Consider the following 27,617-nt stretch of genomic DNA (forward strand, 5'->3'; position numbering starts at 1 on the left):
TATTTCATTACTTAGTTATTCATCATTAATTTAAGAATTAATTAAATTTGAAGGGAAAAAAAAAGAATCATCTTAATTTTCAAATTACAAACATAAATAGCAATAGTAAAAAGCAAATACAAAATAACGCTTCGCGCTATCAAAATTGCTCATTTTCTTAAATATCAACAACTAAATAGTATTTCAACTAAAACACATAATGTAAACAAGAGTTTGCGCGATGCCCAAAAAAAATTCAAAATTATCTATGAAAAATATGAGCGCATTGTGACGCAACCGTATCATTCCTATTCGAACAGCAACCGCATCATTCGTATTCGTATAGAAACCGCATCATTCGTACTCGAACAAACCGCATCGTACGACAGATGCGAGTAACGAACAGATGCGAATAACGAAATGAATTTGTGAGTACCGAATCGGTACTTCGAGTCAACCGATGTACCCGTTACTCAGTAACGAATACATGCGGTTTGCTCCAGCTCTATTAGATAGCAATATGGCAGCGTGGAATTTGGCGACTTGAGGGCGCGTATCATAGTAGTTCCCCTTTTAACATTTACAGATAAGGAACTCTACAAATTTATGCCTTGTTTAAAAATGAATATTTTTTGATTATATTACAAGAAGAAGCATAAACGAAAATGGAAGAAATATTATTTGAAGAAATATTATTTGGAGAAATATTATTTGAAAAAGAATGGCAAGGTAATTTCTTAATTATGTAAATTCTGTAGTTATTAATATGCTGATGGCTGTGTGAGGGAAGGGGGAAAAACATATAAGTATTTGGACAGTGATGTTTTTCATAATGATAATCTAATAAATGATTGTAAAAAAGAAGAAGAAAATATGTCTTTTTATCGCACATTTATAAGTATTTCACATTTTTTATAGCTCATGAAAATAGTAGAGAAGAAATTGAAAATTTCATAATATGATAGAATATGTGTATAATACTAGAGTAAAGAGGAAATGTTTCTTATAATTAGGTATTTCATGTTCTGTGTAACGAATATTAAAGAATGTGCTTTAATTTTTTTTTTTTGATAATCAGGTAGAAAATTTTATAACGGGGTAAACAGGCAAAAATGTTTTTGATATGGAATCAGCATTTTTTAGAGGTTGGGGAAGAGAGAATTTTAAGAATTTAGGAAAGTATTAGGTGGCAAAATTTAGGAGCCATAAAGCTTGCACAGGTCAACGGAAAAAGTCTAGCACTGGCCCTGCTACTGATTTCAAATTTTATTTAAAACTCTGTATGTTTATCTTCATTCAGTAAACTTACTATTACATTTTGAATGGCATTTATTTCCATATCATTGCACCAGCTTCATTATTTTTTAATTTTATAGCTAAGCTTTTTGTCTGCTGTATCACAAATTAATGATCTGAGCATCTGATTGTGTATTTATTGAATTTTTTATCATATTATTTTATTCCACAGTTTAATGTTATTATTTCTCACAGAGTTTGAGAATGAGAGTAATATTTCTAATTTTTCATAACATAACCTTTTCTTTATCATCATGAGTAGTAAATGGGATTACTGTTATAATGCTACTGGAATTAAAAAGTAATTCTGTTTCTTAGACCTTATACTGCTTTCAGTTATTTAATTTATGCTTTAATAATGTATTGTATTATGTATTGATCCCAGCATTGATCATCCTCTTCTTCCTTTCATTCTGAATATATGATGCTATGATCATTTTATTGCATAAAAGAACTGATGAATACTTTAATAATTTCAAAAACATTTATAATAAATCTTCTTTTTCTAGTTGAAAATTAAGAGCTAAATTATAAATTTCTGATGTCATATACTGTCTTGAAACAGCTAGGACAAAAAACCATAAAATAATACAAATTCTATAGCTACTTAAGGAGAGTTTGCATATAATTTTGTTTATAGTCACATCAGTGAACTTTCAAGTTAATTTTTCTTAAAAGGTATTTGATTTCAAGCTTGCTATTTTATTTTCGAAAAACAAATGTAGTATAAAAAGAACATAAACACGTGCTTTACAGAAGACCATTAAGTAACTATACATAAGATTTCAATTTAATGCATTTTAATTTTTTGAAATTAATTTCAGAATCTTAAGTGTTCAATCTCTTTTATAAAACACTATTAATATGCTAATAATGAATTGTTAGTAAGTGTGCCTACTTTCTCTAACATTCCTATATCACTGATATTCACACATCTTAAAAATGATATTTAAAGATTATTAGATATTACAATTAGTTTTTTTTTCCCACTCAGTGTGATAATGCTGTGCTTTCTTTCCTCATTTAAGGTAGATGAGAAAACAATTCTTTCATATTTCTCTAATAATTTAAAATTTGGTTAACATAATTTTAAAATAATTAATAGAATATAATAAATTTTTGAATAGCTTTATAATTCCTTTAATTTTCAATTTTATGTTTTGAAACAAAGGATTTCGATTATGGATATAATAATAATAAATAAACTCAACTAATTATAATATTAAAAGGTGTTAAGCCATTATTATTCTAATTTAAAAAATCAAAGGTAATAAATTTGTTTCATTTTATAGAAGATTCATTGAAAGATTTCTACATAAGAAATCTTAGATATTTGACAAATTTTCCTGTTTATGAGATACCTACCAGAGTGTTAAGACACATGGCTGTAATTCTGCATCGGACTTCATCGGGAGATTACTGGAAAGAATATATTGAAGAAATGGGTATTTCAAATCATCTAGTTATATCAGTAAGTTTCCTCATGTTTGTTTAGTGTTTTTAATGAAGATTCAGCAATCAAATTTCTGATTTGAAATTTTTAAAACAAGTTGATGAAATTAATTTGTTAAATAATGATTTAATAGCTATGATGATTGCTTGGTTTTATTATTTGAATTTTTAAAAACAAGTTAATAAATATAATTTATTAAATAATGATTGAAATGTACTTAATTATTAAATTTGGTATGAGATCAGAGTAATTAAATTCCTATTTTAAGTATAAATATGAAGAAATAACTAAATAAAATTAAATTTCAGATACATTTATAATTTCTTTAGGTAATTTGTATTCTTTCCATTAAGTTATTTCTTTTGATCATGTGACTAATAGCAGTTTTAATAAATCTCTAATCTTTTTTAAAATTTTATTTATTAAGATACATTAATTTTTGCTACGTTTCTGATATTATTAATGCATGAATAATCCATATTCATAGTCCTAAACTATCTTTAATAAAAGTTTTTAAAATATTAAGGGGTAGAAGAATAGTTTATATTTCATTAGTTTTGAGGACATGTAGTGAAAAAACTAAGTGCTGTAATTATGTTCAGTCTGACAAAATATATAAAAGAAAATGAGTTCTGAGCTTTAATTTTAGAGTTGTGGTAAACCATGAAATAATCTTCCGTTTGTAAGTATACTCTGAACCCTATAAAACTTCTGATGGCCAATAAAAAAGGTTTACGTACAGCGTATTACTAGGGCAGTTGACTTTTTATACAACATAGGTATGCACTGATATATGAATATTTTTCTGTCAAGATTTTGGGAAATATTTCTTGAAATTTGTGACTTTCAAAAATTCTGGGAATGGACTACATAATCAAGAAATAGCAAGTTTGATATGCAATGAATGAATAAAATAAATTTGCAATGCATCTGGATAGTCTATCTCTATTGTTACTCTTGTCTGTTGTTACTGTTTCTATCCAATAGCCTTATATTTACTTGTTAAGCATTCATCAGGAATGATTAGAACCTTCAATCATTTAACTATCTCATCACAGGAAAGTTGCTCTCATTTTGCCACAAGGGCCAACCATATTACATCTATGAAGAAGTGAATAACATACACACACGGCCAAGCTTTTATGCCAGAGTTGCCTTTATCTTTAGTTTTGGATTAATCTTAAAAAACAAAGCCTTCTTCTGTTAACTATTATGTAGTCCAGGATAGCACACTCCTATTCTAAACCTGTACATTTTAAAATACAGTACACGTTCGTTTTTACGAACCTCTTTTTTACGAACACTCTCGATTTGACGAACTAGCGAATCGTCCCGAATACACTCCGATAGATGTAATGTAATTTTGCGCTCTTATTTACGAACTACAAATCAGGAAAATCTCTTTTTTGCGAACTCAGTTTTCATACTTCTGCGTGTTTCATTGGGACGAAGTGTAAAGGTCAAATAAAATCTCCAACTATTTTGAGGCAGCAAGTGCGAAACATTCAAAGAAGTACAGTAAGGAGGGGCGGAGAAGAGGGGGAATTAGGACAAATTTATGGTGTTGTTTGTTGTGGGAGGCTCTCAGAAGAGCATCGGCCTGATGTTGTTGGGTGGGGGTGAGACAGTTCGTCTTAAAGGGGTTTGGGTTGCTTCTAAAAGAGAGTTGTTGCCTTTTGTAATGTCATAGTCATTTGATCTGGACAACTCAATCAGTGAAGTCTCGTTAGTCGAGAGGGAGATTGGGCGAGTTTTGGTTAAGTAAGATTCTTAGAGCTTTGTCGCAAATGAAGAAACGAATTTGTTTAGCGGTTGAAATAAAGAAGAAAATTTTAAAAGAAGTTGACGAAAAAATATTAAGCAAGACACAAATTGCTCAGAAATATGGAATTCCTAAAAATAGTTTATCGACGATTTTAAAGGCAAGAGAGAAGATCTTTGGAGCTAAAAACGGAAACGATGAATGTGGACCCTCCTCTCGAAAATATTTTCAAGAATCAAAACACCCAAATTTGGAAAGGGCTTTGCTTGTTTGGTTTCGAAAGATGAGAAGCTTAAACATTCCAATTGATGGAAATGTACTTAAAGAACAAGCACACTTTTTTGCTTCCAAATTAAACATCAAAGATTTTAAAGCATCGGATGGTTGGTTACAGAAATTTAAATTTCGGAATGGTTTGAGTTTCTGGAAAGTGTGTGGTGAAAGTGCAGCAGTAGATACGTCATCAGCAAATGAATGGAAAGAAGAAAAGTTGAAATTGCTTCTTTCTGAATACGCTGCAGATGATGTTTTTAATGCGGACGAAACGGCTTTGTTTTTTAAGATTTTGCCAGAAAGAACATTAGCTTACAAAGGAGATAAATGTGTTGGAGGTAATAAAGCTAAAGAGAGACTTACAGTTTTGATTGCATCCAGTATGACTGGGTCACAAAAATTGCCTCTGCTCTTTATTGGAAAATATCTGAAACCAAGGTGTTTCAAACATGTTCAGAACATTCCTGCTGCATATTATGCTAATAATAAGGCCTGGATGACTGGCAACATCTACGAAAAATAGGTGAGAGATTTAGATAACCGTTTTTCAGCAGAGAAGCGCAAAGTTCTCCTAATCGTGGACAATTGTACTGCACACATGGAAGTCACTGGGCTTCAGGCAATCCGTGTGGAATATCTCCCACCAAATGCAACTGCAGTTTTACAGCCAATGGATCAGGGGATAATCAATAGTTTCAAGCGAAAATATAAGACAGTGCTCTTGCAAAGAGTAATCCTTGGATTGGAAAGGTAACAACCTTATCAGATTGATATTCTTGGTGCAATGCATTTATCAATCAGTGCATGGAATGATGTTTTAGATGAAACAATTTGTTGTGGTTATGCGCTGTTGGCGAAGTAGATTTAATTCAATCCAATAAGTTTAAATGAAATGCTAGAAAAAATGTGTATTATTTAATATTCCGTACAAGGAAGTCATGTGGAAGTTCCGTACAAGGAAGTGTACACATCAGATTTTGTACATTGTGAAAAACATTCATACATTCATGCAGATTTTCATTATTTAATTTCTTTAAAAATAATACAGTGCAATTATGATAATACAGTGCGAGGGTCGGATGAGACTTGCCAAAGGAGGTTGCTCCTACTTGGTTGTATCGGACGTAAAACTCCTTATACCTAAGGTCTCATATCCCATTGGCCAAGAAGCATACCACTTAAGAGTTCGTTTAAGGGCGAGAGAAACGATGCTAAAAAAAAAAGAAGCAGTGTGTAACCAAGAGCCACAACCTCAGAATAATATATATGAGATATATACATATCTATAAATGGCAAAAGTGCGATAATATTTGGTGGCAACAATTTGAATAGTTGTACGTCGTATTCAGCGATTCAATGCAAAATCTCATTTTGAGACAAATAGCCCATTTGGGCTAATGGTCCTTTTTGGCTAATAAATAAATAAACTGATTAGATGAAAAATATGGTTGCATGAGTTATACAATAATTATAAAGACAATTATTGCCAGGAAAGAAGCCAAATGGAACTGGTAACACCCGGTGTCAAGGAAATACACCAAAATGAAAAAGCACCAAGCAAGTGGTATGATTTTAATTGAAAAATATAGACAATTTGTAAAGTAAGCATGAATTCTTGCAAATTATAAAACGAAACTGAACCTTCTCTTAGTGGACATTCAAGGGACACTTAAGACTTTTACCTGTGAGTGGGAACACATACAGTTAGTCACAAAAGTCTGCGTACAGACTAAATTTGAAATTAAAAAAACACTTAAAGCATAGGAAAATGTATTTTAATCATTGCATTTTTTTCTTCTATTAGCTAAAATTGTAAGCTTAAATAAAAAGTAAATAATATCAGTGTAATACTTTTTACATTTTTTCAAAAATATATTTTATTAAAAGAACTCAGAAATTCCTTTCAATAAGTCTGCGTACACTTTCAAAAAAAGCAAAATATAAGTTTTTTACATTACTTCAATACTTTGTAGGATATCCTTTATTCTTCAAAACAGCTTGCAGACGTCTGGGCATTGACTGAACTAGTTTTTCAGTGTCATCCAACGTAAATTTTGCCCATTCTTCCTGCAATTTACTAATTAGCTCATTTCACGACGTAATATTGTGTTTTCGAATTCATTTCTTCAATTTTGCCCACAAATGTTCGATTGGATTGAGGTCTGGTGACTGTGAAGGAGTACACAACTGTATTGGAGTGTGATAGAGGAGATATTCCTTCACAATTATAGCTGTATGTTTCGGGTCGTTGTTTTGTTGGAAAATAAAGGTATTAGAAAGGTTTAAATTTCGGGCACTGTCTCGTAGATTTTTCTTCAGAATATCCAGATAAACATACTTATCCATGACTTTATCAATAATGTGAAAATTTCCAACTGCTTTCGACGACATACACCCCCATACTATCACACCGCCAGCTCCATGTTTGACAGTTGGATTTAAATTTCTCAGATTCAGTTCTGTTCTTGGTTTTCTCCATACAATAGGGTGGCCATTAACTTTAAATATTGTAAATTTACTTTCATCTGACCAAATTACATTGTTCCAGAAGTCCTGCGAAGAGTTTAAATGTGTTTTGGCAAAAGCAATTCTTTTCTTTCTATTTGTCTCGGAAATGTATGGCTTAGACCTAGGTTTGCGTCTATGATAATCGGCTTTTCGCAGCACTTTTCGTACAGTTTCAGGAGAAATTTCCTTGTTGTTAGTTAAAAAAATTTCTTTTGCAATGCTTGCAGCAGAAAATTTAGGATTTTGTTTAATTCATAAAAGAGTTTTTCTTTCTTCTCTCTGCATTAGCTTCTTCGGTCTCCCACATCTTGGTTTTACAGCAAGACTACCAGTGTCAAGATAGTTTCGAATAACTCTTTGCACACTAGAAAATGGTTTTCCAATGGTTTTACCAATATAACGAAGAGTTTTACCTTCATCTCCCAATTTGATAATTAGTTGTCTCGTAACTAAAGGAATTTTTTTATTGGTTGTCATTTTCGTCAAAGAAAATAGAAATAACAACTTCCAATCAACGTGAAATTCGCTTTGGAAGTCAATGACATTGAAAGTGTAACCTTCTTTGCATTCTCAAGTTTAAAAGTTAGATTAAAAATCCCCCGCCTCCTTCGCGTTGTACGCAAACTTTATTGGCTTTGATTTCTGGCCACTTATCTTTTAAAAATTAGTGTGCATAAATTATTAGATATGAAAATATTACAGTTAAATAATTTCAAAGTCCCTTATTGAAACTAAATATTTAAAAAATAAAACTTTAATAAACTACCCTTTTCGCACCTTAAAATTTGGATTTGATGTTACTTTTCTTGATGTACGCAGACTTTATTGACTAACTATATGTCTCGCACTTCCAGCATCTAGAAACTTAAAAATCCCTCCATTAATTAGAATGCTCATTAAAATAAAATTCCAGTTAATGGGGCTTTATTTATGTTATTCAATAACTTTTCATACTATTTGTTATTTGTCAATTAAATTTCATAACTACAGAAGCAGTTTAATTTGAAATATTTTATTTTGGGGAAGCAGTGTAGGAATGTTTATGTAAAGGAGCTATTTTTCTCTCCCCCTTTCTCTTATTTTAAAAATTTTTCAGCAAATCTGTTTTATGAAAGTTTGTATTTTAGGTATATATTGCTTTAAATTTAAAATTTTATTTCAGGAGATTGAAACTCATGCACCATTATGCAGACTGCTCCCATTTTATTGTGCTTTGCGGGGTCCTTTAAGTGAAAGTGTATATCTGGAACAAATAATTAGAGTTTTTCTGACTAAAGAAAGATTTGACATTTTAGTTCATATACAGCCATTTGTACGAAGTAAGTATTTGTGCATTTCCCAAAAGTTTTGTTTAAAACTCCATTTGAATGCAAGATTCTTGATAGAATGTATCATTATAAATGTAAGCAAATATTTGTAGATTATTTTAATAAGTTTTTTTACTAAAGTAGAAAATAAAATATTCCAGAAATTTTCACTTGTTCTGCAAGAAAATATTGTTCAGGTTTAAGAAATTAAATTTTATTACAATATTTAATTGCATTTGTTTTGGTGAAAAATTGTGAGAAATAGTATTTGTTTGTGTTAATATTGCTTTACTTGAAGCTAAGTAATAGAGAAAGTAATGAGAATTTGTTCATAGATTTGTTTTTATAAATTGCATAAAATACTGAGAAGCAAAATGTTGCAGCCAGTGTTAATTATTATCCAGATGTATTTTAGTATGCTGTGAAAATAATTTGATGGCTGCCCTAAATAAATGAAAGTTTTATTATAGAACTGTTTTGAAAGCAAATTCTAATTTATTGTTAAGATTTTGAAGAAATTATATTTTTATATTGTTATTGTAATGACAAGCTGTCTGAAGTTGAGTGACATGTTGCTGATAATACTGCCTGTTAAGGAGAATAGTGTTAAAAATGTCAGTTTCACCAGCTAGAATTGAATCTGATAACATCTGTTTTCTAATCCACTTTTTACTCATCAGATTGAAAGTGACATGATCCAGTGGCAGGTTGGAGATCTGTTTTCTGTATTTAGTAAACCCCCACCACAGTGCTCTTACTGGTGCCAATATGATAAATGAGTCTCTTTGTATTGAGAAGTATGTGTAAGCTGAGCTCCAGGTGTACGAATGGCCTCAGTGCATCGAGTTGTGTAAGGAAAAAGCAATACAAAGTAGTAGTTTGTAATGTGTGGTTATGTTCAGTTGAATAAGTAATGCACTGCTAGTGCCATCAACTGTTCAAGTAATATCATGTATAGCCCAAAATGCCAAATTTACCAGTCAGAGCTGGGAGCTATTGTTTGCTAAGCTGTTGGATCAAAAGTGCAGCCACTTTCTAAGGGCAAGTCAAGGGTATTTTTTCCCAGTGTTTATTGAGTTTGTATTGTAGTACAAATATTAAGTCTGACAAAAATATTTCAGTACTTTCTGTTAAAGCCACCAAATGTATTTTGAATATCATATAGGTACATTTTCACTTACTTCTTTGGCTCGATACTAAGCATCTTTCCTTTTTTGTTTTATATTTTAAGTCTCCTACCCTTGTTACTAGACTTCTGTTGATAATTTCTCCCTTTTGATATCTGTTGGTTTTATCCCTGAAAATCTCGTATCCCTCTCCCTGTTCAAAAGGAAGGCAAAATGTGGACTCAAATTTACTGCAAAACTAAAATAAAAAAAAATTAATGTTAATTAATAAACATTGCAATAAAAAGAATAATATAAAGTTTTAAACAACAAGCATAAAAGTAAAAGATGGCATTTAGCATAGCAGACATTTTTTTCTTTGGGATGCATATGATGCCACATGAATTCAATTAAATGAGTCAAAAGTCTGGCAGGGTAGCATTTATTGCACTATTTCACAAGCACTCAAAAGAATGTGTATGCCATTTAGTCATAAGGCTGGGTAAACATAATCACTGTGAAATATTTCAAATCTTTAAAATATTAAAATCCATTGTAGTAAAGGAAAAAAAGCTATGATTGTTGAATGAAAAAACAGCTATGAAATGAAAAATATAATTGTGCAAGGAAAATGTTATCAAAAATGAAGGTAAAATAAACTGGTGTTCTTGATGCTAAGGAAGTATGCTAAAATAAAAATAATAGTAAAGTTGGAAAAGAACTGATATTTTAATATTGTTCTGAGTACTTGAAGGTCATAGTTGTTTTAAAAGCTACTAGCTTCTTAACACAATATGGCATATTATTAGTATATTTGCATATCTTATTATCTGTCAATTATATCTATATGATGTGATGACTGCAGGATGTAGTTCTGCATGTATAGCCTTATTTTTTCCCACATGTGTGCTGTGCAGAAAGACAAACATAGCAATGCATTACTGTTATTCATAATCTCATTTTTATTAAATTCCTTCTAATATTGATAGCCTTTATGGGCTTTACAGTTATTAGTAAACAAATCTTATAAAGTTTATGTATCTGAAGTTTAGAAGCAGAGGTAATTTAGAGTGCCACAGAGGATCAGCAATTAGTTTTATGATGTAGGCAGGTCTTAACTTCTCATCTTTTTTGGTTTTTCCCATTATGAGTGATAGTACTCTTTTGCCATGCATGCCAGCTTTAGTGTTTGTGAATGACTGACTATGTATTAATAATTATGGCCATATCAAGTAGTGACATATGGATTAATTTATATACAAAATATAGTCCCTATTTAACCACTTGCGCTAAAAAGACGTGCCACGCACGTCAAGATGCTTTTGTCTCAAACCGCGCTAAAAAATTAAAATAACGTGGTGCACACGTCGCCTGACAACGAGATTGTTTATTCTTGAGTTACAGCTCTGGATTGCACTCGCAGATGCGGGCCCACCAGTGGCCGAGCAATAAAGTTGCTGAACACTGGTAGTTTGGTCCGAGGTTCGAATCCCACGAACGGGGTGGCTGCATGGGTGTTTTCGTGGTTTTCCCCATGTGTAACGTGTATACAAGCCGGTTTCCCATAGAAAGTCCTCCACAAAGGCATCCCACCCCTTAGGCAGATGGCCGTCGAGGCTTTGCCATAATCGCACATATGCACTTGCAGACGCAGACCTGGAGTGGCGTAAATGAGGCACTTTACCGCTTGTTATATTGTAGCGCATGGCACCGCAACTGTGAAGTTTAGTCGTAGCGCAAGTGGTTAAAGGAAATAATTATTTAAAAAATTGGTGGCATGAATTTGTAAATGAATACTTCTAGAAAAACTGAATTGCCAAATTAGATTTGCTTGGGATTTTACATATCTATATAAATTGGCATTGTTTAATGTGGGACATTAAACAATGTCTAAAATTCTAGCATGTTTGTTCCACCCATTTACAAAGAGATGATTTCTGATTCCATTTTTTACTCTTACATAGCACTACCTGCTTTGTTTCTTTTTGTTACATACAATTAATAAACATCTGCCTCCTCATCAGAAAATTTAAAAGTGAGCAGAAAGAGAAATATACATAATAGTTAATAATGGAAAATTTTTAGCTAGCCACATGGCTCAAGAAAGCTCATGAAGAGAGAATTTAAAGTGTATTCTTTTTGTATTTTATATTTTAGGGTTTTTTTAAAAATATTTTTTAAATACAGTACAACAATATAAATTAAGGAAGAGAAAAAAGCAATTAATGATTTATAGGCTTATAATGTGAGGTAAGATCCATAAGCAGAAATTAATTATGTGGGTAAGATATGATTCTAAGTACAAACAGACTGATAACAGTGTATAAAAGGACTCTTTTTAGGCAGTAGATGATATCTTGAGCTGGAGAATGATAAGCATAGCATTTTAAGTTCTTGAAGCAGGAGCTCTGAGTGTTGCATCCATCATTGGCATCATCGCTACTGGAACTGACATAAAGGGAGCATGGTGTTGCCTATTAGCAATCAGAAAGATTCCATAATGGACCTAGATCCGTCATTGGATGGATCTAGATCCCATCCTGCAATTCACAGTGTACTGAACTATGAATCGCGGAGTCGTAGGCAGGGAGTTGTTGAAGACAGTTATTAATTTGTTCAATTTTGGAAAAGAAATTTTGACTATATTGATTAATGCAAGCAGGTATGTAATTTTTAGGTCTGAATGAATCATATCATTACAAATGTACTGAGCTGCATTAAGGATTAAACAAAGGACCATACTTTGAAAGGCTTGAAGCATGTTGACATGCATCTTTGCTGCAGTACCCCATATTGTATAAGCATACATAAAAATTGGTCTGATGATTGAGGTGTAAAGAAGACTTTGTTTTTAATAGACAGATGGCTCTTTCAAGCTAATAATGGATATAACTGGGACTTGATAATCTCCCTTTTTTGAGGATGGACTCAATATGGAGATACCAACGTAATTTAGAATAAAGTATCACTCCTAAAATGCTTTAAGTATTTGACAAGGGAATATAGTCATCCAAAAACTTTTAATGGAGGAATACAGGGTGGGTGATCTGGAAAAAAATCATGGTAATACATTTAATGATGTTTATCGTAATTTTCCAGGTAACGAGCCAGAGCTTAAGGCAGGGGAGATAATATTTTGTACCAGAATAGTCCAAGCTTGGGTGTCGTGAGAGGATGGCTGTGTCATCTGCATAAAGTCCTAGAATGACATTAAATGATCTTGGGATGTCATTGATAAAAATGTTGAATAATGTTAGCTCAAGAAGAGATTCCTGCATGACACTAGCAAGAACTTGACGGGTTGATGAAATAATCTAATTAACTCAGGAGAAAGAATGATTAGTCAGCTAGTATTAATTATGTGAATAAATTGGGCTGCAAAATCAATTTGCATGAGCTTGATTATGATACATGTATGCCAGGTCCTGTCAGATGCTTTAGCTGTGTCAAGATCCATTATAGATAGTGTCATGGGTAGCTACTACAGTACAAAGTCCAAGATCTGGAATTGTAGAAATTCGGCAATTCTAGATTTTAGATTATCATTTTAAATCTAGTAAGATGATATGTAGAAATTCTAAAATTAAAAATGTAAAATAGTTATTTATTAAAGAATGAAACATTTATGGCCTTAAAAGAATCAAAATTTACAAAAAAAGGGGGGGAGGGAGGAATAACAACAACAAAAAGAAAAAACAAAGCTCAATCTTGTTTTGCTTGTTTTATTAAACAGTTCTTTCAATGTAAGCTATTTCATTTTTTATGACTCATGATTTCTTTTTCAATTAGAAAATTTCATTGTTGAAGTCCTATAATTGCTGTGTTGAGAATTCTCACTAAATTGTCATTCAGTATCTTTTCATTTCAATTAACTCTTCGTTACTTTCTTCACTATCAGCAGGGAAATTTTCCAAATTAAAAATCATATTGCAAAATTCGCAATTCTTTAACTGATTGATGATTGAGGCATCGCAATGGAAAACTTCTGTCATGTCATCTTTATATATTCGGTTAGCAAGAAAGTAATTTCAGGGTTTTTTTTTTTTTTTTTTTTTTTTTTTTTTTTGTGTGTGTGTGTGTAATAAAATTTGATTTTTTTCTGTGCATAAAATCTAACTGAATGACTGAATGATTGATGTAGAATTTGGATGAAAGAACAAGATGGGAACACTACAATTTTAAGTGAAATGTGATACAAATAGTCATAGTAATTTTTAGACACTGAGAGGAGGGGATTCTCATTAAAAGTCTTGGATTGGAGAATATAATGCAGACATAATAGTAAGAAAAGCAATTTTTATATCTCCAGTAACATCCAGGTTCAAATGTTGCCTAGCCTTGGGAATGAAATGATTCGTTAAATGCCCATGGTTATGCATTTTGCTTTCCTGCAACATTTGCACATGCCATAATCATTAGTCTCGCTTTGAAATCTTTGGTATCAGGTTTTTTTTCATCATCATCAGGTTTGGTTGCCACAGTATTTGGAGGACTATATATTGCTAGAAAAGTTCAGTTTTGTCAGTGTTAGAAATTTGTCTTGAAGATAACGTTTTGTTCAGCTGTTTTAGTATCAACTGAAGATTTTTCACCTGCTTTAACTGCCTTGTACCATTGCAGTTTTTAAATGTGATTAACCAACCTGTTGAATACGTGCATTCAGTTTTTAGCCTGTTTTCTCGTAAAATATTTAGGGTTAAACCATTAGCATTGACCCATAATTTACATGTCCTCATTTTGATGCTCTCTTATCCATTCAATCATCATTCTGTCATGATGAGAATTTTTAGTATAATGAACAATTTTTTGTTTTTCATTTTGAGTGCGATATCAAAATCCACAAGATATTCAAATAGTTTCTTTTTTCTGTTTTTATATTGTCTTCTGTTGACTTTGCAGTCCCATAATATTTGCATAATGTTGAGACATATGTATCCATCTTTTTTTTTCCTAAAGTAATTCCTCTTTTTGCTTGATTAGCATTGAAGCATGTTTTCACTCTGAGGATCTTTTTATGGCAGTTATTCAAACTTTAATTCTGATAAGATAGCTGCAATAAAAATAGCATGGAAAAAATAATAAGCTGGGTCAAATTAGAAAGCATAGTTTGGTAGGTTAAATTCAGCTTAGGTTCCTTAGAATCTTTTTTTTTTCCCTACCTTCTTTGTTGCCCCCCCCAAAAAAAGCAACATTCCATTTTAAAAAATATGTCTTGAGACTTCATTTACAACAGTAACATTTACATCAGGTAGAAAAATGCTAGACCCATACAGTGACTCAAGAGCCTGCTCATAACCTCCACAAATCTCAGTTAGTCAGTGGAAAAATTACTTTTTATTAAGTATTATATTCTCCAATCCAAGACTTTTAATGAGAATCCCCTCCTCTCAGTGTCTAAAAATTAGATCATCTTGTATACTGAATGTTCAGATTTTAGACTTTGTACTATAGTAAGTTCTTGAAATTTTGATTTGCGGTAGATGAGTTGACTATAATAGGTCAAATTTGAATACTTACAATGTATGGATGTTTGTACATCTGTAGTGTCTTTTCTGCATAGGAGCACTAAAATACTATTGAGCTGAAAGCCCTTTTGAGAGGCTACTGAGAGGGGAAAAGAGATAGGAGACCCTCAGATCCATTGCTCAAGATTTCTGCATGAAAATTAGGGCAGAGTAAGTCCACCTGTGAGGTTCGACAGCTGAGGTACTAAAATCCACCTATGTTTATGTTTGTCCACCTATATCTATGTTTGTAGTATTTATCTTTCATTCAGTTGCAATTGAAGAAGGTGATAATATTGAATTATTGAAAGCATTTATGTTAAAATAAAAGCTATAGCAATCAAACTCTGTTTTTGTTTACTCAGGTTATTGCTATGTCATTGTTTCCTGTCTGAGTTTCGATATGTAGTTTCACTATTATAATATAATGAATGACTGCCTGCTGTTTGCCTCTTAATTCCCCACCCCAAATAATACTTCCTTCTTTTGAGTTATTTATTTTTTAAACAAAATGCTACAATGAAAATTTAGTGAATAAATAGGCCAAAATTTTTTATAATTTTTAAAGTTTTGATGTGCTTAATCATGAATTAGATTTTTCCTTAATGCAAATGCTATTCTTCTATTGCCATATTTTTTCCCTCTGAAAGTCAAACTAATTTATGATAATAAAATTACCCGTTTTTGTGCCATAATAAAACAAACTGTTCTATTTTCCTTTGCTGTCAGGTTACTGGAGTTATATCTCAATTCACTAACTAAAAATTAATTGCTTCCTTCTTTTTTTTTTTTTTTTTTTTTTTTTTTTCCCCCGCTGTTCTTCAGGTATTATTTTGTCTGCCATAATTTCAGGTTAAGAAAGATGATTCAGGTATTCAATTAATAAAAGAAAACTGTATTACTAATAATTAAATTTTTCTTATCTGAGTTTTCTTTTCTTTTTAAAAAACTTTTTACTTTGTTACATGCATTTCTAAATAATAGTTTTTTATAGGTATTCTGAGAAAGATAGCACTTCGATTTCCTGAAAATGACAGTTCTTATTTAGAAACAAATGCTGTGTTTTGTGATTGTTGCCAAGTAGTGATTGATAATGAAATTAATCCTGATGAAAACTGGTCTGCAAGACTGATGAAAACTGGTCTCTGTGTATCTGTGCAGTGTGATTTGCAGCATAAAGATGAAACACCTGAAAGCAATGTGCATAAAAGTATGAAAAAGAATATTGTTGCATCTGAAATTGTATATGAAAGTAGTAGTATACAAGGGAGCTCCAAAGATAATAACGTCTCTCATTTAGAAAAACAAATTTCATGTATTCCAAATACATCTAAAAATAGAACTGTTTCTAATGCTGAAAAACAAAACGCTTCGTGCATTTCAAATAATTATGAGAATGAAACAGTGTCTTGTGTTGAAAAGCAGATTTCAACCCTTTCAATAGATAGAGCACCTGGTCCTTCTGCACCTCCAGTAGATACTATTTCTGTTTTTATTCTTCATACTGAAATGGACTTTAAAGAAGCTCAAAGACTGTCAAATATACTTCAAGGTGAAGGATTAATTGTCAGACTGTTATATGAGGTTGACTACTTGCTAATGATTGATGCATTTGAAGCTTTAAGTGCCATATTTCTCGAGGTAAGCAAAGTCTTTCTGTAAAGTGATTTTTGTATTTATTTGGATGTCATAAACACTCTCTGGAATTGTAGTAGCTAAAGTATCTAATTAATTGCTATTTTAGAGTTTTAATTTAAGTAAATAATGGGTACTTAATTTAGAAATTTGAAACAAATGACAGCTAATATAGACGACAAGAAATTTTGAGAATGGGTTTACTAAATAGATGTATAGGATAAATAATTTTACAAAAAAGTGCATTTTTTATTAAAACTTATTATTTACTTTGAAGGTTTTTATATTGTAAATATGCTGTTGTCTGCTATCTAAATTTATTTTGCTGAGCAATATATATGGAAAGTAATTAGATTTTTTTCAGATGGTTCCATAGATGACTGTAATCATGGCTGCCGTGTACTCAGTAGAAGATAGATAGCTCTAAGACTGGATTTATGTTGTTATTAAAAATTCCTTATTAAAAATTAAAACATAATCTTGTTATTTTATAAAGAATGTATTGTCGTTGTTTATGCTAAATAGTCTTCAGCAAATGGCGCTTATTATCTTCAAAAACTTTCATGCTAAATTATTTATGCATAGTGCGTCTACTGGTGCTTATAATTTTATCGCTGACTTTCTATCATTATAATATACAGGGGTTGGACAAAAATATGGAAACACCTTTAAAAAAACATGTTTCTTTGCTTAATATGGTGTAGGAAACCCGTTGGCATCCAAAACAGCTTGCAGTCTTCTCGGAATGGATAAATACGGTTCCTGTATGTTTGCCAAGGGAATATTATACCATTCTTCCTGCAAAACGTTGGCAAGTTCAGATAACGATGTTGGAGGTGGATAACGAGAACGCACTTTCCGTTCCAATGTAGACCACAAAGGTTCGATAATATTCAGGTCTGGTGACTGTGGTGGCCAGGGGAGATGGGACAACTCATCCTCGTGCTCAGAAAACTAGTCCTGGACAATGTGAGCTGTGTGAACAGGGGCTTTGTCGTCTTGGAAGACGCCATCACCATCGAGGAACAAAGTTTGTACCATGAGATGAACTTGATCGGCCAAAATGTTCACATAAGTCTTGGCAGTCATGTGCCCTGACACAGTTATCATGGGGCTAGCGGAGAACCACGATATGGCTGCTCAAACCATAACAGAACCCCCGCCATGTTTCACTCTTGGCAACAAGCAGTCTGTATTATAGGCTTGAAATGGCATTCTCCAGACGTAAACTCGGCCAGAAGTGGGAAAGAATGTGAAAGAAGACTCATCAGACCATATTACTCGCTTCCACTGCTCTATAGTCCAGGCTTTATGACTTAAACACCACCTTATCCTGTTGCGGGCATTAGCATCACTGATGAGTGGCTTCTCAATTGCAGCACGGCCAGCAATTCCCTGTTTACGAAGCTTCCTTCTAATTGTTTCGGTACTCACAGGGTTCGGTAACACAACATTCATTTCAGCAGTAACTTTTGCAGCTGTGGTCTTCTTATTTTTCGCCACAATTGCCCTTAATGATCGTCTGTCACGATCACTCAGGACATGCTTTCATCCGCGCTGTGATTTAGCAGATGATGTTTTTCCGCTTTTCAAATATGCGGAATAAATCTTCGATACAGTACTTCTTGAAACACTAAACACCTCGGCTACCTTTCTTACGGAAGCACCTACCATACGTGCTCCAACAATTTGCCCACGTTCGAAGTCTGTTAACTCTGACATAATGCAATGACAACTTCACATAACAGTTCTCCGACAACAGCTGAACTATTTAGCACATTTATGAAGTTGTATAGGTGGCGTCAGTAGTCAAAAACGCCAGTGCCACGTACATATTTCATTAAAATCAATCTTTCTTTTCAAACATGCATTTCACAAGGTGTTTCCATATTTTTGTCCATCCACTGTATATCCATAAAGGTCTTTATATGGCCTTAATTTCCACAGTTGTTGGTCATGTTCATATATTTCCAATAACAAAAGGGTTTTAAAGAAAACATATATACATGCTTTTTATCATTTAAAAAAATTTAAAAGTTATGAAATCTAACTTTTACACGGTCCCATTATTATTTCTACAGTTATAATTAGTAAAAGTTTATATGCATTCTAAAAAGTAAAATATAAGATATTTGACACCTATGTAATGAATATCAACAGAGATATTTAGTTTTAAAGTTTGAGGTCATGTTTCTAGAAAGGTCAGGGTCATATGCAAATTAAAGAGCCAAATATTTAAATTAGTGTGTAACTAAAAATGCAAAAATGCAGTACCGGTAGGGTTGACAGATGTTTCTATTCTACATTTTTGTTAACAGTCTATTTACTATTTATTTCATAAAAAGAGTAAACTTTATAGATAGATAGATAGAAAATACTTTTATTGTTTATGAATGGCTAACTTGAGTAAAACTTTAGAAATACCCCATTTTAAATTGCTTTTCACAACAAAAATTCCAAAATTATTATTTTTTTTTAAATCTGGTAATAACCACCAAACATAAGTTAGAAAGTCCTGTCAGGTAATTTTTACTTAAGTCAAAAGCAAGGTTCAAAAGTGCGATGTCCAAGTGACACCCTGTGTAATTTCAAACAGGAGTAATTATTGCTTTGGCAATATTAATCTGTATTTACAAAGGTTGGGCATTATTCTGGGTGACATCACAACACTTTGGGTATTTTTTATTTATTGTGTTAGTTTCTAACCCTATTTTTCACCTTTTTTTTTTTTTTTTTTTTTTTTTTCAGATATAAAACTGTTAAGATGAATAAATATCAAATGAATGTTTTAAAAAAAACCTAAATGATACAATTGTCATATTATTCCTCCAGCATCTGAATGTGAGGAATTTGTCAGTATGACAAAGAATGGGAGAAGACTTATTCCTGGGTAATATTTAATAACCACGACAATAATAAATCAGAAGCAAAGTGATAAATGATATGCTTTTGCCAGTTTAAGGGGAGAGAAGATCTCTTTCTATCTCTAATTATGCAGAATTCAGGTAAAATGAACAGGGCAAAGGTTGTGCACTTTCCTTGTAAGTGAATATTTGTTAACAGAAATAACTACATCACGTTAATGCCCCTGAAAGTGTTAAACAGTGTTCATTATTTTCTGATTTTGTAATAATTTAAATGGTACTTTAATATTATAGCAACTTATTATGAATGAAATCAGAGCACAAATTGTGCCTGGTGTAAAAAAGGAGGGCAAGGTCAGGCAAAAATATTACAGAAGAATGTAGCTTCAAAATAGTTTAATTTCCTCTGTACTGGTGCCACATGAATTTTGGTACAACTGAAGGCAATGCTGAGCTATATATAGGATTTGTTCAAGAAAATGTATTTTACCTCATAACAGAGTGTGCAAAAATGGTAACAAAATTCATTTATATCAGTGATGAAAATATTTGGAGATGCATTGTTAAAAATTGTGGGATAAAGCTATTTATGATGAAAATTTGTTCTGTGGTTCCTGGTTACTAATTTTAACTGTTCTATTCTGTGTTGCTGTATATATTTTGAGGCAGAACTCCTATCCATTAAATGTAAGTAATTAAAAATATAAATTAAAATAACTGTTGACAGCAATAGTTAAATTTGCTTGCACAAGGTGTTGAAATCTGATTAGATTTTAAATGGCAGTCAGCTTCGGTGATTAATTGTGAAGGCTGTGACTTTTTCTATAGCTGCTATTATATAAAAGTAACATTCAAAATTAAAAAAATTAATAATTATCTTTTTACAGGTGGATTTTATAGTTCCCATAGTTTCAATGACATTCCTGGAACAAATTCACCCCCAACAGCAGGCGCAAGGTACTGCTATGCATATTCGCTACATATATCAACTGATGATGATTGACTATGTTATGAACTTGCGTTTAAATTTTCGAGTGAGACCAGTAATGCTACCTGAATTTAATAAGCATAACCTGAGGACTCAAGTGCTTCTTTCTTGTGCTTTACGATTATGGAACGAGGTTCCCGAGTTGATTGGTGTATTGAGAAATACAAAAACAAAATAGTTAGAACAAAATAACGAGAAATACAAAAACAAATTAATTTAGAAGAATATTTAGGTAATCTAGTCCTGACTGATTTTATAACTGGATTATCTGGATCCTGGAAAATAATATCAAATGCAAAAACTGTTATTATTTGGTATGTTTTAAATATATTTTCATTATTATGTATCAATTTTATATAATAAAAAACAAAATATTTGTGAAAGAAATAACCAGTATTTGTTAGTACTAATGTATTTGGTTTTTAAAAAAACTATTTAATAATAAACTGTTGTACTTATAAGTGAATCTAGCACCCTACCACTCTGAAATCTTGCACCCTATCAACACACATTATTTCATATTTATATAAAATTTAATAAGAAGATGCAAAAGCAATTTTTAATTCTATAATAATAAACATTGAAAAGATACACAATGACAATAAATCTGCACCTGAGAAGACAAAGATTGGAACAAGATGTGAATCAGTACCTCAGATGTGCAGTCAATAATAGCCATATTAAGAAGTGCATAACCCAAATAATAGATATTCTGGCATCAAGGAGTCTAGAACTATGCAACACACAGTGATCTCACCAAATCAATATACAAAGAAAAGCCACCAATTATTATTGTTTGAATTTCTAGCTGAAAGTGGTCATAGCAAACAATGAAAGCATTTTAAATCATACACAATCATCGCTATATAAATAGTATGAGGCACCTAAGCACACCAGCAAGTCAACGAATCAGTATGTGTAAATTACATTGCTATAAAAAATCAAAGTGCTCAATAATAATCAAAGTGTGTAAAAGAACTAACTACATGGATTGTATCTATAAGCAATGAATGGCTAGGCATAATGAACATGCAATTAAGTTCTCCACCAGCCAGAGTAGGTCTAGGCATAAGATGGGAGAACCGGTGACTCCTCCAGCAATGGTAGATCTTGCAATGATAGTTGCATCAGGTAACAGTGGCACCTTGGCACCAGAACAATACCATCGGCCCCAGGAAGGTGTTGCTAATCTGGACAGCTAATGAAAGCGGCCTGTACCTACCTACTTGGGGTAAATTATAGGTGGCCCTTGCACTTAACCTAACCTAAACTAAACTAACCTACATTTAAGCATTGCCAATTTTTAAAAAGTAACCATGGGTTTTAATTTTGTACAGTCCACTAAGCACGGAAGCCCTACAATGAAATAAGATTTTTCGTGACCAAATAATGGATATTCTGACTTCTAAAATAGGCCATTTCTTTACTTCTTTATGCAAAGCACATTTATTCGTTGGCATATTAATTATTGTAATTTCATTTTTCTTCCACTCGCGTATGGAGCTTTCACCAACACCAAACAGTTTCCATTTTCTTTTCACATATTTTCATATGAATCCTTTCGTATCAATTATTTTATTTTTTATCATATCAAACATTACTGGAGTTTCATCCATATTTCTAATTATGTGACAGTAAATACTTTTTTTGCCTTCGTAGGTCAATAACATACTTCTGGAAACTAATCAATTTATTATCCAAATCTTTTGGAAGCCTTTGCAAAACTTTTGTTTTTTTCTCTTAGAAGTAAATTATTCCTTGCCATAAATCTACTATACCAACTAATAAGTCTACTCTACCAACTATAAGTACCATAAATCTACTATACCATGAACCATACTACACCATAAATCTACTATACCAACTATAAGTTGCTTTAAAGTTTTTTTCTTTCATTTGCATATTTCCCCCCCTCTTTTTAAGGCAAGTAAATGTACACTGTTTCTTATTATAATTAATCCATTCTTTTGATTTTCTAGGACCCAGTTCACAACACTTTCTGCAAGGATAGTCCATTTCATTATTCCTTTACTCAAAGCACATTTATTCTTTGGTATATTAATTATTTAATTATTGGGATTTCATTTTTCTTCCACTTGCATATGAAGCTTTCACCGACACCAAACATTATTTCTCCAGCACAATTTCGATTTTCTCTTCTCAAATTGAATGACTCTGCATTTGAAAAATGAACACTTTTTTTTTTTTTTTTTCCATTTGGCAGGAGCCATATTTACTGCTAAAGAGAACACTAAATCAACTCTATTTCAACTGAAGCAAATGTGATTTACTAAAGCCTTTGATGTTCATTTCAAAAGCATGGCTTCAAATGACTGGAGAAAGAAAAAAAAAAATCTGACTTCTTAATTATGTGAACAGTTTCTGGTTGGAAATGCTTTCTTACTCCAATTTGTGCCCCCTTTTTTAAAAAAATTAGAATAGAACTCTTGTGCTCACCTACACTGAATACAAGCCATCCTGCTTGCAGAATTATTTACTCCTTCAAGCATTATTCTTCCACACACATATTATTGTTCCCCTTATCACATCACGTATCAATTCAGTATATTATTGTTTGAATGAATGACTTCAAAAAATAAGAGCATCACATATGAATATTTCAGGTTTCTTCATAAGAAAAGGGTGCACTTTATATGGAGAATATACCTAAACATTAAAAAAAAAAGTAATTTGAAATTATAGGTTTGCATTATACTCTCGAATATATGGTATATGCTTTTAAATTTTTAGTTCATAAATCCATACATTGACATAGTTTATTTACCACAGCATGTGTACTAAAAATTTAAGTAGAGTAATAATACAGTGTCAACAATTAAAAAAATTATATATTAGGGGGAAAAGCATTAAATATTAGGTTGGTCAAAAATGATTATCTAGGTCTGACTTTTTATAGGCTTACTAAGGACGGGGAGGAATTGTTGCATATCAGGTAAAATAGAGAATGGCCAGTTTGTTAAACCTTCTGGTGTATACTCAAACATTACCACTGATAACTGCTATAAGCAATTACCAAAACTTAATTTAAGGGGGAAAATACTCTGTTTAGCCAATTGAAAAGTTTTTGGTATGTAATATAACAAAAATTCCAATTGCATAGTACAACTGAGGCACAACTATTTCCAATTCTACTAATCTGCTCTTACCCTATAGAGAGTGTATAGCCAGTGTAGCGATTTGAGAACAGTCAGATTTTTATTTTGGGTAGCGTAAATAAAATATTTATTTAACTGAAGGATACGTGCTAAATTACACAAGTTGAATTTTAAGGTAAGTTCAACTGCTTATCATAGCAAAGTAGTTTGCTTAGCAAAATAGTCCGTTTACATAGGAAACGATAATCACTTGAGTTCAAACAAAGTCCAAACAAAGGTAGCGGAGAAAAAGTCTGGCTACGCTTCTTTGAGAGTTTCTTTTTCCGCTCTTGACAGAGCTTAGTAGCGACTCGGACGAGCCGTAAAATACACAAGAGAGAAAGGGCTCTCTAAAGCTTACTAGCGACTCGGGACGAGCCGTAAAATACAAGAGAAAGGCTCTCTCTTCTCTACGCAACGACTGCGTATTCTTCAGACTAATCTATCTAATTATTTTCACTCACTGTTTTTATGTCCAGGTTTTCTGGGCGTGTCTTGTGCGTCTACTGCAGTGATTCGCTAAACGTTTTTTTCGGAGCATCCCTCCATTGGTTAACAGGCGGTGATTTGTTTTCAGATACTGTCTTGACAGCCTGAGAAACTGAAATTTTCCGTGGGAAAATTCAGAAAGTCTTTTTGGGAGGTCTATCTGAATTATTTCGAGAAACAGGCAGTTGGCTACAGTCTGTCGCATACACACAATGGACACTCCACAACCCGTGAGAACTTGTATGAAAGTTTTCTCCTTTCGTAAAAACAATATGCTTTCCGCACTTTGTTGAGGGTCAAGTTCGACCTCAAGAATTCGTAAGTGTCAGCAGGGTGGTCATCTGGCGCCCATTTGAAGTCTCCTTTTCCCAGACTTCGTGGGAGTCCGTGGGAAAATAGCTGACGACGTTACACCAGATTCTCGATTGCTTTAAATATTTTAATATTAGCAAGTCATGCATGCATGACAAAAATATTTTTTTAAAAGGAAATGACTTACTGAAAAAAGAAATGTAAATACAGATTTCTGTGGAGATTTTAAAGTGTTGATAGGGAAGTAATACAGTACAAAGTCCGTAATCCGGACTCGTTGGAACTTCGGATCATCGCATTGCTTGATCAACAAAGAAGGACAAAAAGATAGCAAAAAGACAACAAAAAGGAAAAGAAGCATCTTTTCGTTTTTGTTCTTTGCTTCCTAAGAATGGCATCAATTTTGGGAGTTCTTGTTGCTATTGCTGCTTACCTAAATTTATCAATGAGATTTGTAATTAAATGAATCGGTTTGATTACTAATGGCAAACATCACATCCATCCTCCTCCCTTATATTTATTTGTTAGTACAGTACAAAGTCAGTAATCCGGACTTGTCGGGACTTCGATTCCGGATTGTAGATCATCAATTTAAATCTGGTAAGATGGCATGCAGAAATTATACAATTAAAAATAAGAAACTGTAATTTATGAAATAAAGAGCAATTATGATCTAAAGGTTTTCAAATTTTACAAAAAAAAAAAAAAAAAAAAAAAAAAAGATGCTTAATATTTATTTGTTTACTTTATTAAACATCTCTTTCAATGCATGCAAGCTTAATGTATGCGCATTCTCTACGCGCATGCGTAATGTTTGTGGCTTTGAGGTCCGGATTATGGACTTTGTACTGTACAAATTTTTAGTTTTAACTGATCAGTAAAAACTGTAATTACAATACAGAATGGTTTTTTGTACTAAATATATAGTGACATATATATGTCAAAGAAATTACTGTATAATTTTCAGTTCTGTTATTCTTCATATATTTGCAATCAGACTAAAATTTGTGTGACCAAGTTAGGTCTGATTTTTTTTCAAATTTTAATTTTTGTTGGCTTTTTCTAAAAACATTAATATTGTTTTATTTTCTATTTATTTCATCCCTTATTATTTATTTATTTTATTTGTGCATTAAGCTGTGTTTTAAATTTAAAATATTGAACAATCATCATTTTTTTTTAAATTTAAATGTGTATAAATGAAAGACATTTCTAATCTTGTTCATGGTAAATGTAATTTGAAATCAATTTTTTTTTTTTTCTCTTCACACTGCAAAAAGCTTTCTGAAGTCCAAAAAGTATGAATAACTTATTAACTTTGTTATCAAGTCAAAAAGTATGAGTTAACAACTTCTTAAGACTCTAAAAAAATTTGAATGATATTTAAGTTATGCCTCACTTTATTACATTATGGAAAAGTCTTGGCTTTAGTATCCAAACTGATTTCTGAGGGCTGTGGAAAATTTCATGCTTCTATCTTTAAAATATAGCAACAGTTATTCTGGTTTAATGAACCAAATTAATGCCTAGCAAATTCTGATTTTTATCAGGTATCAGAATTCAGATTCATGCATTTCTTACATTTTATTCAGGAAGCACAGCAAAAAAAAAAAAAAAAAAAGGTCCATCATTGAAAAGATAGTAAAATTTAACAAAGGATTTTATTATGTACAACATCAATGTATTATTCATGTGTATCAAAATGTTAAATATTTTGTGTGCATCCAAATTATTTCTGAATCAATTTTTTAGTTTAAAAAGTACTTTTTATCTAGCCATTTTTTTCATATGTATAGTTATTTTATCAAAATCATATTGCGAGCTTCAGGTATTAACTTGTGTTGAGATGTGACAATTATCTGACTAATTATGTATAAAATTATATTTATAGGAAAAACAATTCATGTGACTAAACTATACGTTAAATAATACTAACTGTTTGTTGTAGTCACTGTTTTAAGAAATTGGCATATTTCATTGTCATTAATATATATATATATATATAATACATTTTTATTGATTTTTTTGATAAAGTTGTTCTGTAGAGTAAAATTCTGCGCGGAATTTTATGTTTTTTGAGTTGTTTTCATGTTAATTTTTGCTTATTTCACTGTTTGTAAGATACCGAAAAGTTTTGCATATTTTTTTTTCTTCAACGGAAAGTTGGTTACTTTTTTTATTAGGATAATAATTATTTGCATTAAGGGTGTAGGGTTTATATTTATTTTAACTAACATTTATTTCAAGTTTAAACTATCTTTCCTGTCAAGCCTTACTTTCCCCTGGAATAGCCAATGCCAGAGTATGTAAATTTTAATAAAACGCGCAAAGGATTCAAATTGTCAGCAGAAGTAATCTGAGTTAAATAGAAGGGAAATGAGTTCGAAGGTGTGCTTTCTTGCTTCACGAGCGTGGAGGTGGCTAGTTAGAAATTGAAGAACCACGCGTTCCGGCCTGTGTGCTTGCCTCGGCAGATTGTTAATTTTTCAACGTAATATTCAGAAGTTTGCTGAATTATCAGCGGTATCTTAGAACGCGGTGAGGTTAGTTACATTTAGAGAGCCTCGTAGTTAGTCACTTGTTATTATTCTTTTTTTAGTTTCTTATTTTTATTTTACCACCGGGTCGGCGTAGTTTGTGAGCGTCAAGAGCACGCATTTGTAATTTCTAAAGTTGAATAAAAAGGGATTTAAACCCTTCTCAAGACTTTGTCTACTTTCCAGTTCTTAGCAGTCACCACTATTGTTGCGTGCAGGTTGGAAGCGCGCAACATAACATTAGCGCCCCAACACTTGTCGAACTGAAATGGCCGAAAATTGGATGGAAGTTGCTGGACAACAACAAGAAATGGCAAGCCAATCGGAAGGATTTGGATACCTGGTCCAGACGATGACAGCGTCAATCAAGCCAAACGTCAATTTCGACGGAAAAAATTCGGTGGCGATATTTCTAGAATGCCTCGACAATCACTTCCAGCTCTACCCTG

General features: G+C 32.1%; 1 protein-coding gene across 1 annotated transcript; it reads left to right on the plus strand.

Moving 5' to 3' along the window:
* Window positions 1-497: 497 nt before the first annotated feature.
* On the plus strand, window positions 498-26,715 carry LOC146997037 (uncharacterized). Its single transcript, XM_085816450.1, has 5 exons — window positions 498-708; window positions 2,568-2,746; window positions 8,434-8,590; window positions 16,183-16,829; window positions 20,575-26,715. The coding sequence occupies exons 1-5, from the start codon at window positions 645-647 to the stop codon at window positions 20,851-20,853; spliced, it is 1,326 nt and encodes a 441-aa protein (XP_085672576.1). The 5' UTR covers window positions 498-644; the 3' UTR covers window positions 20,854-26,715.
* Window positions 26,716-27,617: the final 902 nt, after the last annotated feature.

Source organism: Stegodyphus dumicola, chromosome 5 (assembly GCF_044657685.1).
Source record: "Stegodyphus dumicola isolate Sdum_Otavi_A_Nest chromosome 5, ASM4465768v1".
In the NCBI taxonomy this organism is placed as follows: domain Eukaryota; kingdom Metazoa; phylum Arthropoda; class Arachnida; order Araneae; family Eresidae; genus Stegodyphus; species Stegodyphus dumicola.

What these genes read in the sequence shown, in the direction of transcription:
- LOC146997037 (XM_085816450.1), top strand. Translation starts at nt 645, where the DNA reads ATGGAAGAAATATTATTTGAAGAAATATTATTTGGAGAAATATTATTT. An exon ending in ATTTGAAAAAGAATGGCAAG is followed by an intron (nt 709 to 2,567) that starts GTAATTTCTTAA and finishes TTCATTTTATAG; the next exon opens with AAGATTCATTGAAAGATTTC. An exon ending in TATACAGCCATTTGTACGAA is followed by an intron (nt 8,591 to 16,182) that starts GTAAGTATTTGT and finishes AGTTTTTTATAG; the next exon opens with GTATTCTGAGAAAGATAGCA.